Here is a 15,153-nt window from a genome sequence, read left to right on the forward strand (position 1 = left end):
TCTTCATCTGCAAGGACTGAGGATAATGGCGTGGTAGGACCAAGATTGTTCTTGGCATCTATCCTACCTTATCTTCATTTCCCTCGAGATGCCAATATCATCATCAGCATACACTGTTTAGAAAAGGAACTTTCTTATATGAGAGTATAAAGCTATTTTACGTATAGTTTATTTTATAAAAAGAATCTACATAACAAGAAATCAAGAGAAAATTTAGTGTGGACTTGGTATCACCCCATTGGTCTCTTGCTTTACTGTTCTTATGGATGAGCAATTCCTCCACAAGGGCAGAGCTGCTTGTTGAGGAAATAAACATTGAAGAACATAAAAATCTAGCTATGTGATACAAAAAATTGACTTCCCCTCAAAATTATTGGATGCTTAAATTTGACTGAAAGAAAGTGATACATTCACGATACATCATGCTCTTAATGCATCAAAACTAATGAATGCTAAGCTTCTCAAACAACTACAATGGAAGTCAGTACGATTTTCCACAATGTATCAAGCTCCCAGCTCCCATGAAGAGTCCAAAAACTGCTGCGCTTCCGAGAGTGGTTTGCCCAATATATCTAATCTTCAACAATCCAGGCACCTGCTCATCACATATTTCACGATATAACAATGAAATTTGTTTAGTCTCAGAACAATGGATAGAAAATCTAGACACTTTGGCAACCTCGAATGTAGAAGAATCAACAAATGGCTTATGAGACCAGACATAACATGGGATAAAAAGGGGCTAAAAGATTGGCCAGAAACATGGTCACACTTCTATTAGGCACAAGATGCCAGAGAAAGATAGTATCTTGGTTCCGAGATCTATTAAGCCCGTGATCAAAATTAATAAAAGCAGTATCATCAGTGCCAAGATGGACAAACAACAAGCACTGCAGAAGAGTTCCAGCAAACATCCCTCATCTTTTTCCTCGGATATTTTTGTAATAAGATCACCTAAGAAATTAACATGTTAAAAAAAATTGAACCATCATCATCAACATGAATGTGAAACATAACAATTGATATCATGGACAGGAGGGTACATTCTACACCCAACCATGATCAGTACTTGGACAACCTTTTACCAAAGGTTGGACCATGTGTATAGGAAGAAAGAAAGCTCCATTGCCTCGTATCTGCATTTGTACCAACTAACGTCATCCATATACCATGTTGCATAAGTGTGTTATTGTCATCTCTATCTTCAAGGATCTTTTGATTATTTTGACTACTCAAGTTCTGTGTAAGACATCTTCTATTTAATCTCCTCATTCTTCTCAAGCCCTCTTACACAAATTGTTGATCCTAATTGAACAATAGAATAAAGTGACAACAACCATGAGATTTTTCTTTCAATTGTTGTGATTTAACACAAGTGAAATGATTGGGGAATGCCAACCGAACTGCTCGACACAAATAATATAGGAGGCTTAGGAGCTCATTCGCTGGTGCTTTGGGTGCAAGCAAACACTATAACCAATATTCATCACACATGGAATTATGATGGTAAATATTCATTTCTGTATGGCAGGAGCTTCTACTAAACAGCTATTAACTTCAACAACATGATAGTTTCATTTAAATTAGCCTTTGCATTTACAATTTTTATCCAATTTTAGAAAAAACAGCCAACAATCAATTTAGACACCAACCATTTTTCAGTACAATAAATAATCTAGAATCAAATTAAAATTATATCTGGTAAGTATATAGTATACCTAAGAGCATGTATACAAATACCATGAAGTTTTGAGGCCTCTACTTAAATCATAGAAAACATAGGTGTTTGTCTAGTTCCTGAGGAGTTAACCACATCCTCAAGTTCTCATTCTGAGTGAAGCAATCAGTAAACAAGAGGCATCAAATATTCTATATCATTTCCCCCCCTCTTATATCTGTCAAAGTAAATACAGCATAATAAAACTTATCGCTTCTAATATGTATATTGCCAGAATACTAGGTCAATTAACCAATACAGAAAATATAATAATTTACAGACAAAAGGAAAGTATTAAATAGTAATTGCAAACTAAAGAAGAGGAAATTCTTGTAGGAAGATAGAAATCTGGGATAAATACCTTGTATCTGATAGCCTCATATGTCCCATAGACAGCACCTGCTAGGATTTAGAAAATACAGATATATCATGCATAATAGAAAAAGGAAACAAATACATTAGAATTTTGAATTAAATAAAATCTTATTTTAGGATAAGAAGAACTATATTATCAAAGAATCTCAAAATCACATTAAGAAATCTGAGTCCATTTTCTCATCTAATAGACCAAGACAACACTTAAGTCAGTGCACAGTGTTGGTAAATTAAAACACAATTTCCCTGTCCCATATTAGTATCAAGTATCAGATACCAAAAAACTAGAAGTTTGATATCAAGATATTAATGTTTTGTTAACTTGCAGGAAAGGAAATAGAAGGGGAAAAAGCGATTGCAAGTTAAGGACATGTAAAGAAAGGCATTAGCATTTACTTGGAAGGAAGTTTGCATGTAACAAAAATTTTAAGGTGCTGAGAAATTTGCAAGTTTCCATTCGTTTTCATTGAATTCCGGAAGACAAAATGAATGAAAATGGCACAAACTTGATTTCTCATTTCCTTTTCTGCCCTCATTTTCTTTCAAGTAAACAGATGAAACTATTGCTTCTCAATTAATTTCTTTCTCTTCCAACCAAATAAATAGGATTTGCAACAAACCATTATGATTCTTTTCATTTCCAATTCATATGTAAGAATTGTATCGTTTTATATATGAATTGTGTCATATTGTATGATATGAATCATGGATCCTATGATTGTACACCAATGCATAGGGTATTAAGTAAATTTAGTTGACTCTAAATTAGCTTTTAAAAAAATTTTGCGTGCACATAAAAATCACAAATGTCATATGCAGTCGCTATGTAGTCCCCTAAGTGGCTGCACATGCGACCCAACTTGGTCGATTATGGTATTAACTATGGCATAATGCATGATTTTATGAGTTAACTTGGTCAATTACAGATTTCCGATTCTTATCCAGTCTGGCATTTGCTATGCATTGAGGAATAGCGACAAAAGTTTCAACATCCTACAAAAACGAAGAGCCATTTGGTAAGAGAATCCATCTCACCTCACGTCTATAGACAAAAACGCGGATCAATCAACTTACAAGAAAAGAGCACTCGTCTTTCTAACACAGTAAAAAAACAAAACAAAAAAAAATCTTTTGACAATAAAGCGCATATATTGGCATCCCACGGACTAAAACCTAAATCACCTACTCTATAACAAAAAATGAATCTTCGACGCAGAGACGACTCGTTGAGCAAAGAGGAAAATTTTAGGTGGAGCTTTCGATCGGCGAACGAAAAGACGGGAAGATGAAGAGCAGAGATATGGGCTGGCAAAGGCATACCGACTGCGCCGCCGATCGATCCGCCTATCGCCGCTCCGGCCGTGACGCGAGCCAAGCAGCTGTCTCTCCCCATTTCTGTCTAGTCGATGAATCCTAAACCCTACCCCGTCTAATAACTTAAATATCATTAAATAGTAAATATTATTAAATATTTAATATTTAATATGTTCAATTATTAAATATTATTTAATATGTTCATGATGATTTTGATTAACTTAAATCTCTAGTAGTGTTTCAATTAGTATACATATTATCTAAATTTATATTTATTGATCAATTTTTTTATTGTAGTATACAATATTATCTAAATTTATATTTATTGATCATAAAATTTTTTAAAATATTTGTATAATTTTTCCATTTAATAAAGTAATAACACCATCTACTGGGATTATCATTTTTTTTATTGCACATTATTAGTGATGACTCCTTAAAATTAATTAAATGGTAAAAAATCAATTAATAATAGAATTTCATATTCTATTAATAAAATTATTTATTTGATTTTAAATTTTATGTAATCAATAAATTGTAATAAAATATCTAAATAATATTGTTGCTTGATATGTGGGATTTTTTAAGTATGTGAAATGATGCGGGAAAAAATCTCTTTGTTGTAGTAATTTTTAGAATAAGATATTAAATTTAAAGTATAAATCAATATATTATAAAAAATAATAAAAAAATATACACTCGTAGAGATGTGAGAGTATATTAAGATTAATCCTTTATATATTTCGGTGAAGAAATTAACATAAAATTTATCATTCAAGAAAAAAGAAAAAAAGGATTCACATAATTATATAGTTAGGATATCCTGTCCTCCTTCCCATCCATGCGTGATAATATAAAAGGTTCTAGAAGTTTAATACGGCTCAAATAAGTAATATGAAATCATTAACCTTAGCTTGGCTGCTTAGACCCTATATATTTAATAAGGTTTTGCTCCTAAGTAGGAGTGTAAATGAAGTTGCTTGCAAACTATTCGGATCTTAATTAGAAAAAAAAATTATTTGATTAAGTTAATAAGTCGAGCTCGAGTCTGATTTCAAATTTAAAAATATTATTGAACCAAGCTCGAGCTTAATAGTATTAGTTTGTGAGCTCGTAAACATATTCGCTAAGAGGCTTGCGAATGTGTTCGTTAAGACACTTGCGATCATATTCGTTATGAGATTCATTTATCTTATATATATAACTAAATATTATATGAATTATAAAAATTATATGTTAACGAGTTAAATTTGAATTAAACTTGTTTAATTTTTAAATGAATTATTTTTGAATGAAGCTTGAGTCATTCGTACACTATTTAATTTCATTACGAATTAAGTTCAAGCTTAAGAATTAAAATTTGAATCGAACTTGAGCCAGACTCTAGTTTAGGGAAAAATGAATCAAGTTAAGCTTGAGCCTTTTACTATTCAACTTGGCTTAATTCGATTACACTCTACCCCTCGGGTATAGTACGATGGTAAAAGGTAGTTAGCCGGGCCGAACTAGAACTGGCCTGGCAAGTTGGTTCAAAGGTGTATGGAGACATGTGTCATCAGTGAGTATTTAACTCTGTATTTAACTCCAGTCGACTGATGAGAAAAGTCAGTCAACTGGATTTTTGACAAAATTCAAGTGTAATTTCAGCAACATGTCTTTGTTGACTGAGGTGCTGTGGTAAATTTCAAAATGCACTTTTTTAAATAAATTTTAAAATTTTTAATATAATAATCTGAGGTGATGAACCGTGATATGGCGGGACCGTTTGTAACCGGGTTGGGCGATTAAGGTTAAGGGTCAACCTGCAATATAATTTTTATCCGAACTGATCAACGTCAATTTCTGATTTATCGGGTCTAGTACGATGGTAAAAAGTAGAATGCAAGGGTTCAAATCTCGGTGGCGATATCCTTCTCCGTCGTGACCAAAGGTAAGATTGATTTACCTCCTTTTAGACATGGATTTGAATTTCATTACACTCTACCTGACGGGTATAGTAAGATGATAAAAAGGTAGGATTGCTTTCTTTTTAACATGGATTTGAATTTCATATTAGATATTTTCGAACGTCTATGGAATTTAAATAACTGATGATGTTTGGATTGTTCATTTATATTTTTTGAATTTATAAAATTAAATTATTTATTTTTAAGATTACTCACTGTAAGAATTGAATATCTTAATTAATTTTTTTTAATGAGTAATAAGCATCAGGCCATGTGTTAGGTGGTACCACATTGCTTCGTGCTAATCCACACCACAGCCTCAAGTAATCCGAACCTACAGCTCGTACGGAAAACCATACCAACTCCGTCTCCTTATCAACCCTAACCCAATCACAGGGCGCTTCATCGGTTTCTCAAAGAGATATTCAGAGGTAATTAATAGTCCATGAGTAATTGCTCGCTCTGAATGTCATACCAAAAATATTTTTTTCACCATATATATAGATTTACTTGTTAATGCATTGGGATGATCTAGGGCAAACGAATTGGGAAACCGATCTCTTTCCGGCATTAGGGTTCGGTCGTCCAAACCTCTTCTTAGCTACTTTAGCATGAAAGATTGTGTTCTTTCTCAAGGTTCTTTATGATCTGCGATTTGTTGCTGGATGCTGAAAGATTCTTGTTTTTAGTCTCTGCAAACTTTCGCTTGGGAGTTTTTATGTATTTAAAAGAAGGAAAAAGATTTTTTTCCCCTAGAATTTGTTTAGCTTTTACGACTAGATCAGTACTTGTATATCTCATAGTTTCCGTTGTTCACCAGACTTTAGCTTATGATTTTTATGAGTTCCTTTTTATTATTATTATTTTTGTCTTGATTCCATAAGATTTGAAATCTGGAACTTTTGAGATCAATTGGTAGCCTGCACATGATGCTCCATGCAAAGCTTTGATATCTAAGATTTAGCAACACAAATATGTTCTCTGATTTCCCTCTCTTTTATCCTATTCTTTTGTTCTGACTTGTAGTTTCATCTGAGATCTTGAGATTGGCTTCATGTTAGTGTTTCATTTGAACAATCCCTAGGTCTCTGAAGGAACTCGATTTTGCTCATGTAGTAATGTAATTTCTGAAATGTTTATATCATTATCAGTATCTATGAAAAAAGTTTTACCTGGCAGAATTATAGTGGAGAAATGCTTGCTGTTGTATGTCTTATCCATGAAACTCATGCAAGGGTTCATGTGTTCCTTCTTCTATGTCTTTCTAACTTGCATCTTGTCAAATTATTCACATCAGTTAGATCAGAAACTGAGTAATGTTAGAGTAGAAATGCAGAATCATTTGTCAAGTATTGAAACAAAAATGTGAACAACAGTTCTGCTTTCAGAATACGAATTTGACTGTCTAAAGTAATAGTTTTGATATAGATTGGAGTCGACTTAGTCAAGAAGCATTCTAATTCTGCTTGTTTACCTTTCTTTCAGTAAGCGATAGGCGGTTTGAATGTCAATGAGTGGAACGGTAGGAGGGTCGTCTGTGAACCCAAATGCCCCACTCTCTGTTCTGATGTTGCTTCAACAAGTGCGGTCGTTGCAGGCATTGGTGGAACACTGGCTCCATCAGTTGAGGGAATTAGAGATTGCTGGCGAAGACATGTTTGAGACTGACTCTGTGGAGGTGGAACACTGGCTCCATCAGTTGAGGGAATTAGAGATTGCCGGCGAAGACATGTTTGAGACTGACTCTGTGGAGGCATTAGTCATGAATCTGAGCGCCAAATCTCCGAAAAAAGGCACGAGGCCTCGGTTGTTTCCGGGTAAATATCGGGACAAACCTGTCCGATGCATACACCCAAAGTGCAGCCCTCGCCGCATCATTCACCAGCCTCGCTGAGACTTCTCTTTATGTGGAGCCTGTTATCAGAGTGCTTCTTATTGTACATATATTGTCGGCTTGTTAGGATTGTAAAGCCACTAGCAACTGTTGAATCTTCAGTTTCAGAATTGTGGCGTTGGATGCTTGATACATAGCCATATCAGTACCAGTAGTGATAACCCTACTCACAGTCCCCAAAAGATTTTGCAGTTCCTAAACAAAGTTCATCGTGGCTTGTTCTACTTCTCTGTGATGCAACGAAATCAAAGTTACATGTTCTTAGCAAAGCAACTGAATAAATTAACAAAGTTGAACATTGGATCTTAGTGGTCAATCATGTTGAAACTAAAATTCTCATTTTACTTGGCATTGTCCTAACAAGGATGGAATTTACGAAATCTGCAGAATTAAACCATTCAGAAACATCAACCAAGTGTTTATTTTACGATGCAATTACAACAAACTGCGGGTTTAAACCATATAATAACTACTATTTTAAGTACCAGTAGAACAAACAGCTATGCTTATTATGATTTAAGATTATTTAAATGGTTCTATCATCGGCAACAGCATCAAGCTTTAAACTAAAAGGAGCAAGGATAACTCTTCCATATCGGGAAGAAGGCTTCAGTTGAGAAACATAAGTGATGACAGAAAATTGGTATTATCTATCACTGCTTGATTCCTCATTCCAACATTAACCACACTTTTTCCTGCATCGAAGTTTTCCATCTTCTGGCTTTAATCTAGTCCCGGGTGACCTGCATTTGATGGGCAGCTTCTCAGAGATCGATAAGGCAGTAGACTATAGCATCATAAATCAGTAACTACAAGAGCTGAGTTAACAAACCGTTGATATTGCTTTTGAAGTGTGCGCTTTTATCTGGGGGAGTACCAGTTCGGACTCAGGTTGGGCCAGCACGGGCTCTCCCTGGACCGAATCCGGTGAATGGTTGGCTGATTGCTATTCAAAATCTTGTTCATATTCTCCATCAGATATCTCATCAAAAACACTCAAGTCGAGCTGATAGCGAAGAATTCCACCAATACCACCAAAGCCTCGGCAAAATTGAGATCCCTCTTGAGACTTGTTGGTGACGAATTCAAGTGTACATCCAAAACGCTTGTATTCGTTGGCAAACCATTCCAGGAGTGAAATTTTCTCCTGCACTTCCAACTCAGCAGATGTGTTGGAATCTAGAAAGTTATATTGATCCGTCTCTTCGTCCTTTCTAAGATGTTTGACAATGATCTCTCCACTAGAACTGTGCTTGAGAACATACCTATTTACTTCCAAATTTTCCCACACTATTAGTGTCTCAACAGCACCCATTTCCAGGGCTTTCATGGTGTCGTCCGCACCGAAGCAATACTTTTCTGTGTTTTGACTTATTTCCTCAAAATATTTACCTATCAATTTCTTTTCCTGTATGAACTTCACGTTTGATAGAATCTCAGCAGATAGCTCGATGGCTTGGTTAAAACCATTCTCACCTCCATATGACACATCCACCACATTGAGAATTTTAGCCTGCAATCGATGATCAAACATGTCAGATTGGCTCAACTCTGTCTTAAAATCAGCAGATCCAGCCAAAATTAATCCAGCAACATTTGGCTGACTAGTGGCAGGATTGACAAAGAACTGTGTTGACAGCTCTGCAGTCTTGCGGACATAATTATGGCGCTTCTCCATCCTAAGTCGAGCAAACCGCAGTGCTGATTGTCCTCCTCGTCCATGCTTTTTTGGAAGGTCAACACTGAACTTATGAAGCACCTCGCGTGTGTTCCCACTTAAAGTGCCAAACAGTGTACCATTTCCATCCATAACAATGAAACCGAACTTGTCATCAGATTGTAAAAGTTCATTCAATGCCTCAGTATGAAACTTGTTATCACAGAGATAAAGAGATGCATTGATAGGTTTAAATGGCTCGAAATCAATTGTGACTTTCTTTTCTTTCCCATCCTCAGTAACTATGGTTCCTGTGTACAAAACTAGTCCATTTGAAGGAACCTTGCTGTAAAGCTTGAGTCTTTGCTGAGCAGAAGTAATAGCAGCTAATACAGATTGTCGATTGACTCTGCTTTTGATATTTGAAGCAGTTCCATATTCATCACCCAACATCTTAGTCACTCGAGACACTTGATCACGAGGTGGCATAATTAAAGAAATCATGCTAGTGCCATTACCTCTGGCTGATTCCAGAGCTTTGATTAACTTCTTGACCTTCCAGACCTGTATGTTCTTATCTGTTTCCTCCATTTCCAATATCCGTTTGCAGAATTGCAGGGGACCTGCAAAGGATTTTAAGTAATATGAGCAAGAAAAAGGAACAGAAATTCTACAACTAACACCAGAAGCTTCCCATAGCAATACCATATTTTGAAATATCTGAAAGAATGCAGAAGTTCTTTTAGAATATATTTTAATATTAAGGTGCATTACTATCATGTTTTTAAAATTAAGGTGTACAAAAAACCTCTGTATATCGTGGTCCTCAAAAGGAGATGCGGTTACATTTAATTAAAGTAGTTGACTTTCCATACAATTCAAGCATTGAAACAACTGAGACTTCCACATACATCCAGTTGAAACAGTGACCTTTGGTTCTGACAAATAGTTGTAATAACCAAGAACAGATTCCATCCAATTTTTCAAAGATCAAATAAGCATGGACCTCAAAGCATGCATCCATGTTTTCCCAACAGAAGAAGCAAGGACACACCTGAAAATAATAATAATAAAAAAGACTTGATAGCAATCGGATAGCAAAAAATACATCTAACCCTGGCTTTAACAGGAAACTTAAATAGATCGAGCTAGAAAACCTAACCTGATCATCAGTAAAATTGTCTCACCAGAAAGAATAGTCATCTTCCTAAATAGAGGAAGCTTCGTAGACCAAACATCCAGAAAAAATTGATGAACCCTCCTTGTTTCACAACAGAACATGCTAATAAATCTCAAACAGAAAATAAAAGGGGGGCAGATGTGAGGTATTCTAGGCCAATTTTAAATTGTGATGAACAAGCCAACCCTACAATCTATCTATAATTATTAATTTGGCTCTACAATCTAAATACAAGTTGATCGAGAGGAAATATTGACAACGTTGATTATGCAAACAAGATATTTTCTTCCTGTTTTACCACCAACGCTTCCGACGCTAAAACCATAATGCATACATGAGTTAACGATCGAGTAGGCGAAGAACCGCATCTCTCACTAAAAAAAAAACTTCAAATTCATATGATTCAAGCAACATGAAGTGAAGAATAATCGTAAGACAGATTTCAGATCGTAAAAGGCCAACAAAACATAAAATGTTAGCAGGAAAGAGAAGGAGATCGACCTCAAAGACTTCCCTCGAACAACTCCGACGAGCCGGCGAGGGCTCCTTCTCAGCGAGGCGTCAATCGTGGAGAGCGATAGCGTTGCATCGAGACGCGAATATATAAACAATCCAAGGCGGTGGCTCTCTCTCCTCAGCCGTGGAGATGACTCAATCGCACGGCTGACAAAAGCCTCGCTGTAGTTTCTTTCGCGTTACGGCTTTCCGCATAAAACAAGTGCTTTCCTAGCTCAAGCGAAGCACAAAACGTAACGTATATCAAACATCTCACTCGATGTCCACGTACCCCAAACGTTACCAGCGCCAACCAGTGAGTACATCTAATCCTTGAGCGGGTAGTGACGTGGGTATCTATGTCTATGTAAACGACGTCGCGCCGACATGCGTTAGGAAAATGATCTTATCGTGCGGTGACCATTTCAACTAATATCTAGTAAACGAGATTGCTATCAATGTTACCCTGCACGTACACATCCGTGCGCGATTCCCTGATCCTCATCGCCATTGCTGCCGCCCTGTTCGGCTACCGCCACGGCCGTGATCGATGTGCCGCTCACCTACGCTCCGTCGGCACTCTGTCCGACAACGGATTCCGACCAGATAGTGGTCGGAATTCCAATGAATTTGCTCGAAAACAAGACCGACCTGGCGCTCACCGCTACTGCCGGCCAAATCACGGTCGGATTCCGGCCAAATCGCGATCGGAGATCGGCCGAGGAAGGACCGGCTAGTGTCCTCGCCGGTCTTCCTCGGCCGGTCGGAATCTGATTGCGATTTGGTCAGACAGTGCCGGCTAAATCGCAATTTAGCTAAAATCTAACTTCCTTGGCCACAACTGAATCCGACCGCGATTTGGCCAGCAGTGGCAGTGGCGGTGAGCGGGCAGGGGTCACGTTTGGAGCAAATTCGTCGAATTCCGACCACTATCCGGTCGAAATCTGTCACCAGAAAAAGCACCAACAAGCGACGCATCGATCGCGCTTGAGACTGTGGCCGGCGGTGGCCGGACGGCACAACAAGGGCAGCGACAGCGCGGCGGTGGATAAAGGTGTTGCGCACGGATCGCGCAAGATAAGTCGTGCGGCATAACATTTCTATATATATATAAGTTATTTATTTGTTATAAAAATAATATTTTTTTAAGCTTAAATTTGCTGAACTTGGCAAATTGAGAATAAGATGAACTCCTTGATGCTGCAGGAGAATCTGCTTTGTCAACAATGGATTAGCCATAAGTTTGTATTGTATGCACACATAAAGCACAAAGGCAGCAAAAGGTCAGCTGCTAAGAACGTCAACAACACTGCATCCTGGTGGCTTTAGCAATCCTCTCTCACGAATCAACCCTCTCGTCTTCACAGCTTCATTCCACATTTCGCAGTTCGCAAACAAGTTTGAAAGTGTGACATAATAGCCTGTGTTCTCAGGTTCTGAGCAAAATAGCTTTTGTGCTGCTGTTCTGCCTATACTGAGATCGCCATGATCGCGACAAGCGCTGAGCAAAGCTCCCCACAGCCCTGGCTCTTCTTTGAAAGGCAATTTCTCTATAAGCTCTTGCGCATCTGTAAGTCTTCCAGCACGACCGAGCATATCAATCACATGAACACAGTGATCGACATTTGGTTCAATTCCGTGTTTCTGTGACATATCGTTGAAGAACTTCAATCCTTCATCGACGAGTCCACAGTGTCTACAAGCTGATAAAAGAGCAACAAATGTGCTTTTGGTGGTTTTGACAGCTGATTTGCACATGCTTGTAAAAAGCTCAATGGATTTTCTTCCCTCCCCATGCATCCCATATGCTGAAATCATTGAGTTCCAAGAGGCAACTGATCTTTCCTTGGAGCTTTCGAAAACTAGACTAGCAATGTCTAGTCTTCCAGACTTGCTGTACATATCAACGAGTGCTGACAATATAAATGTATTCTCTTCTAGGAAAAACCTGAACACATAGCCATGAACCTCCTTTCCATGTCTCAGATCTCCTAGTTGAGTGCATGCACACAGGATGCTAACAATGGTAAATTCATTTGGTACGCCTTCCATATTTCGAAACAACTTCAAAGACTTGCCGCCTTCGATGTTCTGCACAAAACCGGATATCATACAATTCCAAGTGCATACATTTCTGTCAGCTTCCACTTTGAACAATGCCTCTGCACTCTTAGAATCATTGCAACGAAAATACATGGTTAGTAATGCATTCTTTACACTGACATCAGAATCTACAAGGCTCTTCAGAGCTAACCCGTGCAGAGATTGGCCATAAAGCAACAATGCTAAGTGCCCACATGCTGATAAAGCGCTAGCGAATGTGATGGAGTCAGGTTTCACAGGAAAAAAGGAGTGCATGAATGTAAAATATCGTAGTGCATCCTTGTAAGAACCATTCTGAACATAACCCACTATCAATGTGTTCCATGATACAACATCCGATATTCCTAGAATGCTGTCTAACAAAATGGCAGAAGCATGCAGATATCCGGAGTTGATATACATTAGCATAAGGGCATTGACAGCTGAAACACTATGTGAGAACCCATACCTGATGAGGCAAGTATGAAGCGCCTTCCCAAAGTTAAGATCTTCAGGACAATTGCATGAAGGAAAAATTGCCATCAAACTAATCATGTTGCATCTCAGCTCACTTCGAAGCAACTCACGGAATAAGATTTGTGCCTCCTCCTTTAAGGAACTATTTTGACATAACTGAAATATCATTGTGTTCCATGAAATTATGTCCTTTGAAGGCATCCACTTGAAGAGATTATTTGCAGATTTAACATCACCACACTCCATGTACATGCCAAGCAATGCATTTTCTACTGAAGAACTCAGTGTGTCTGTTCCCCTACGAAAAGCATATGCATGAATAGATTTCCCTTCATAAAGTAGGTTCGAATTGCCACAAGCTGGAATGATTGCTACTAATGAAGTATCATCAGGACGAATCATGAATTTTGACTGCATTTCCAGAAAATGGATGAATGCTTCATTCACTTGACCATTATCCAATAATCCACTCACCATGGAGTTCCATGAAACTACATTCTTGTTTATGATACCTTTAAACACCATTGCTGCTGCTTCAATATGTCCATGTGCAAAGTAGAGTGAAATAAGGCAGTTTGATATAGTGACGACAGATTGATATCCCATTTTGATTGCAAGGCCATGCACTGATTCACCGACACCTGATAATTCTTCGAGCAAAGAACAAGCTGCTATCGCACTCAATAGGCTCACTGAATCTGCTTCGACATTCAAGCATCTCATTTTTCTGAAATTGTACAATGACCTTTTAGGTAGCTCATTATGTGTGCATCCATTGATCATGCAGTTCCAAGAAGCCACATCCTTGACTTCCATCTCCTTGAAAACTAGTTCAGAAGAACTAATGTCATCACACTTAGCATACATATCAATCAAAGCATTGCAGAGATTAACATCCACGCAAAATCTTTTCTTTATTATGGTGCCGTGCAAAGTTGTTGCATACTTCAGATTGCGAGTGCGAGAAAAGGCAGACAGCACGATCAGTAGTGTCGTAGAATCAAACTCTCCAAACTTCTCAACCATTTCCTGAAACAGAAGTATAGAACTTCTGAAATGGCAATTAAGAACAAACGCACTGATAATTGCATTCCACAAGATTACATCTCTAGTGACAGTCTCATCAAAAAGGGTTCGTGCAGAGTCCAAATCCCGAGCCCCAGCATATGCAGTGAGAAGGGATGTACGGGCCGAAAGGTCAGACAAGGTGTTGGTTTTAAGTGATAAGCAGTGAACAGAACTGACATGATCCAGCTCGAAAGAGTTGTGTTTTAGGAGACTGAGAAAGCGGAAGGATAAAATTGTCGGTTCAGTCATTTCGTCGAACAGGTGGTGGCTGTGGAACGAAATTGTATTTGAAACATTGGAGATTGGACTTGAGTTTAAAAATCTGGAACTCTGAAATAGCAATGGTGATGTTGGGATCCTGGAGGGGAGGTTTCTGCCAAGAGCAAGCCGTCCTAATGATCTCATCACCATCCACCTTCCTCAATCTCTTACTGGGACAGTGCTGCAGACATGGATCGGTTCGAGTGCATTATGTGCACTGCTTTCTACTCGGCAGGGGAAAGATTGACTAAAATTTCTCGTTGCAAATGGAAGTCCTGGTGTTAAATAGTAGAGGCGATTGAAGCTGTGATGACAAAATTTAGGGAGCCACATCAGGATTCAAATTATCATAAGTAAAATTAGCTATAAACGTAATGAAAATAAGTATTAAAAAGATTATCATAAGCAACACTATTTTATTGGATAACAAAACTATTAGAAAGAACTTAAATTTTCTCATTTTCATCATGTTGGTTTAGGATTTATGACATTTTTGTTTCAGAGGTTCGCTGCTTATACCTCAGCTGCCATGTTTATGGTACCTTCTCACAAAAAAGAACAACTTTCCTGTTGAAATATTGAAATAATAAGTATAAAAACACAAGAAAGATATACTTTATAGTTCATAGCGAAGGAGACATCTTTGTCCATGAACAACCCAACCCTTTTGGATCTTGTTAGAGTGCA

General features: G+C 37.7%; 4 protein-coding genes across 4 annotated transcripts; 1 reads left to right on the forward strand and 3 right to left on the reverse strand.

Moving 5' to 3' along the window:
• Positions 1 to 251: 251 nt before the first annotated feature.
• Positions 252 to 3,504, reverse strand: LOC141828805 (uncharacterized). Its single transcript, XM_074716195.1, has 3 exons — positions 3,413 to 3,504; positions 2,079 to 2,116; positions 252 to 595 (listed from the first exon to the last, which is right to left on the reverse strand). Exons 1-3 carry the CDS (start codon positions 3,483 to 3,485, stop codon positions 482 to 484), a joined length of 225 nt encoding a protein of 74 aa, XP_074572296.1. The 5' UTR covers positions 3,486 to 3,504; the 3' UTR covers positions 252 to 481.
• Positions 3,505 to 5,655: 2,151 nt separating this feature from the next.
• On the forward strand, positions 5,656 to 7,470 carry LOC141830054 (uncharacterized). Its single transcript, XM_074717534.1, has 2 exons — positions 5,656 to 5,783; positions 6,838 to 7,470. Exon 2 carries the CDS (start codon positions 6,857 to 6,859, stop codon positions 7,244 to 7,246), a length of 390 nt encoding a protein of 129 aa, XP_074573635.1. The 5' UTR covers positions 5,656 to 5,783; positions 6,838 to 6,856; the 3' UTR covers positions 7,247 to 7,470.
• Positions 7,471 to 7,736: 266 nt separating this feature from the next.
• On the reverse strand, positions 7,737 to 10,649 carry LOC141829343 (eukaryotic peptide chain release factor subunit 1-2-like). The gene is made up of 3 exons (XM_074716794.1): positions 10,585 to 10,649; positions 8,079 to 9,526; positions 7,737 to 7,989 (listed from the first exon to the last, which is right to left on the reverse strand). Exon 2 carries the CDS (start codon positions 9,492 to 9,494, stop codon positions 8,193 to 8,195), a length of 1,302 nt encoding a protein of 433 aa, XP_074572895.1. The 5' UTR covers positions 9,495 to 9,526; positions 10,585 to 10,649; the 3' UTR covers positions 7,737 to 7,989; positions 8,079 to 8,192.
• Positions 10,650 to 11,845: 1,196 nt separating this feature from the next.
• On the reverse strand, positions 11,846 to 14,616 carry LOC141830023 (pentatricopeptide repeat-containing protein At4g19220, mitochondrial-like). Its single transcript, XM_074717502.1, has one exon. It carries the CDS (start codon positions 14,614 to 14,616, stop codon positions 11,863 to 11,865), a length of 2,754 nt encoding a protein of 917 aa, XP_074573603.1. The 3' UTR covers positions 11,846 to 11,862.
• Positions 14,617 to 15,153: the final 537 nt, after the last annotated feature.

Source organism: Curcuma longa, chromosome 5, assembly GCF_044706935.1.
Source record: "Curcuma longa cultivar G26 ecotype Majalengka, Jawa Barat chromosome 5, ITB_CL_G26_1.1, whole genome shotgun sequence".
NCBI lineage: Eukaryota > Viridiplantae > Streptophyta > Magnoliopsida > Zingiberales > Zingiberaceae > Curcuma > Curcuma longa.

What these genes read in the sequence shown, in the direction of transcription:
- LOC141830023 (XM_074717502.1), bottom strand. Translation starts at nt 14,616, where the DNA reads ATGGTGATGAGATCATTAGGACGGCTTGCTCTTGGCAGAAACCTCCCC.
- LOC141830054 (XM_074717534.1), top strand. Translation starts at nt 6,857, where the DNA reads ATGTCAATGAGTGGAACGGTAGGAGGGTCGTCTGTGAACCCAAATGCC.
- LOC141828805 (XM_074716195.1), bottom strand. Translation starts at nt 3,485, where the DNA reads ATGGGGAGAGACAGCTGCTTGGCTCGCGTCACGGCCGGAGCGGCGATA. An exon ending in ATCGATCGGCGGCGCAGTCG is followed by an intron (nt 2,117 to 3,412) that starts GTATGCCTTTGC and finishes AAATCCTAGCAG; the next exon opens with GTGCTGTCTATGGGACATAT. An exon ending in ATGAGGCTATCAGATACAAG is followed by an intron (nt 596 to 2,078) that starts GTATTTATCCCA and finishes TGTGATGAGCAG; the next exon opens with GTGCCTGGATTGTTGAAGAT.
- LOC141829343 (XM_074716794.1), bottom strand. Translation starts at nt 9,494, where the DNA reads ATGGAGGAAACAGATAAGAACATACAGGTCTGGAAGGTCAAGAAGTTA.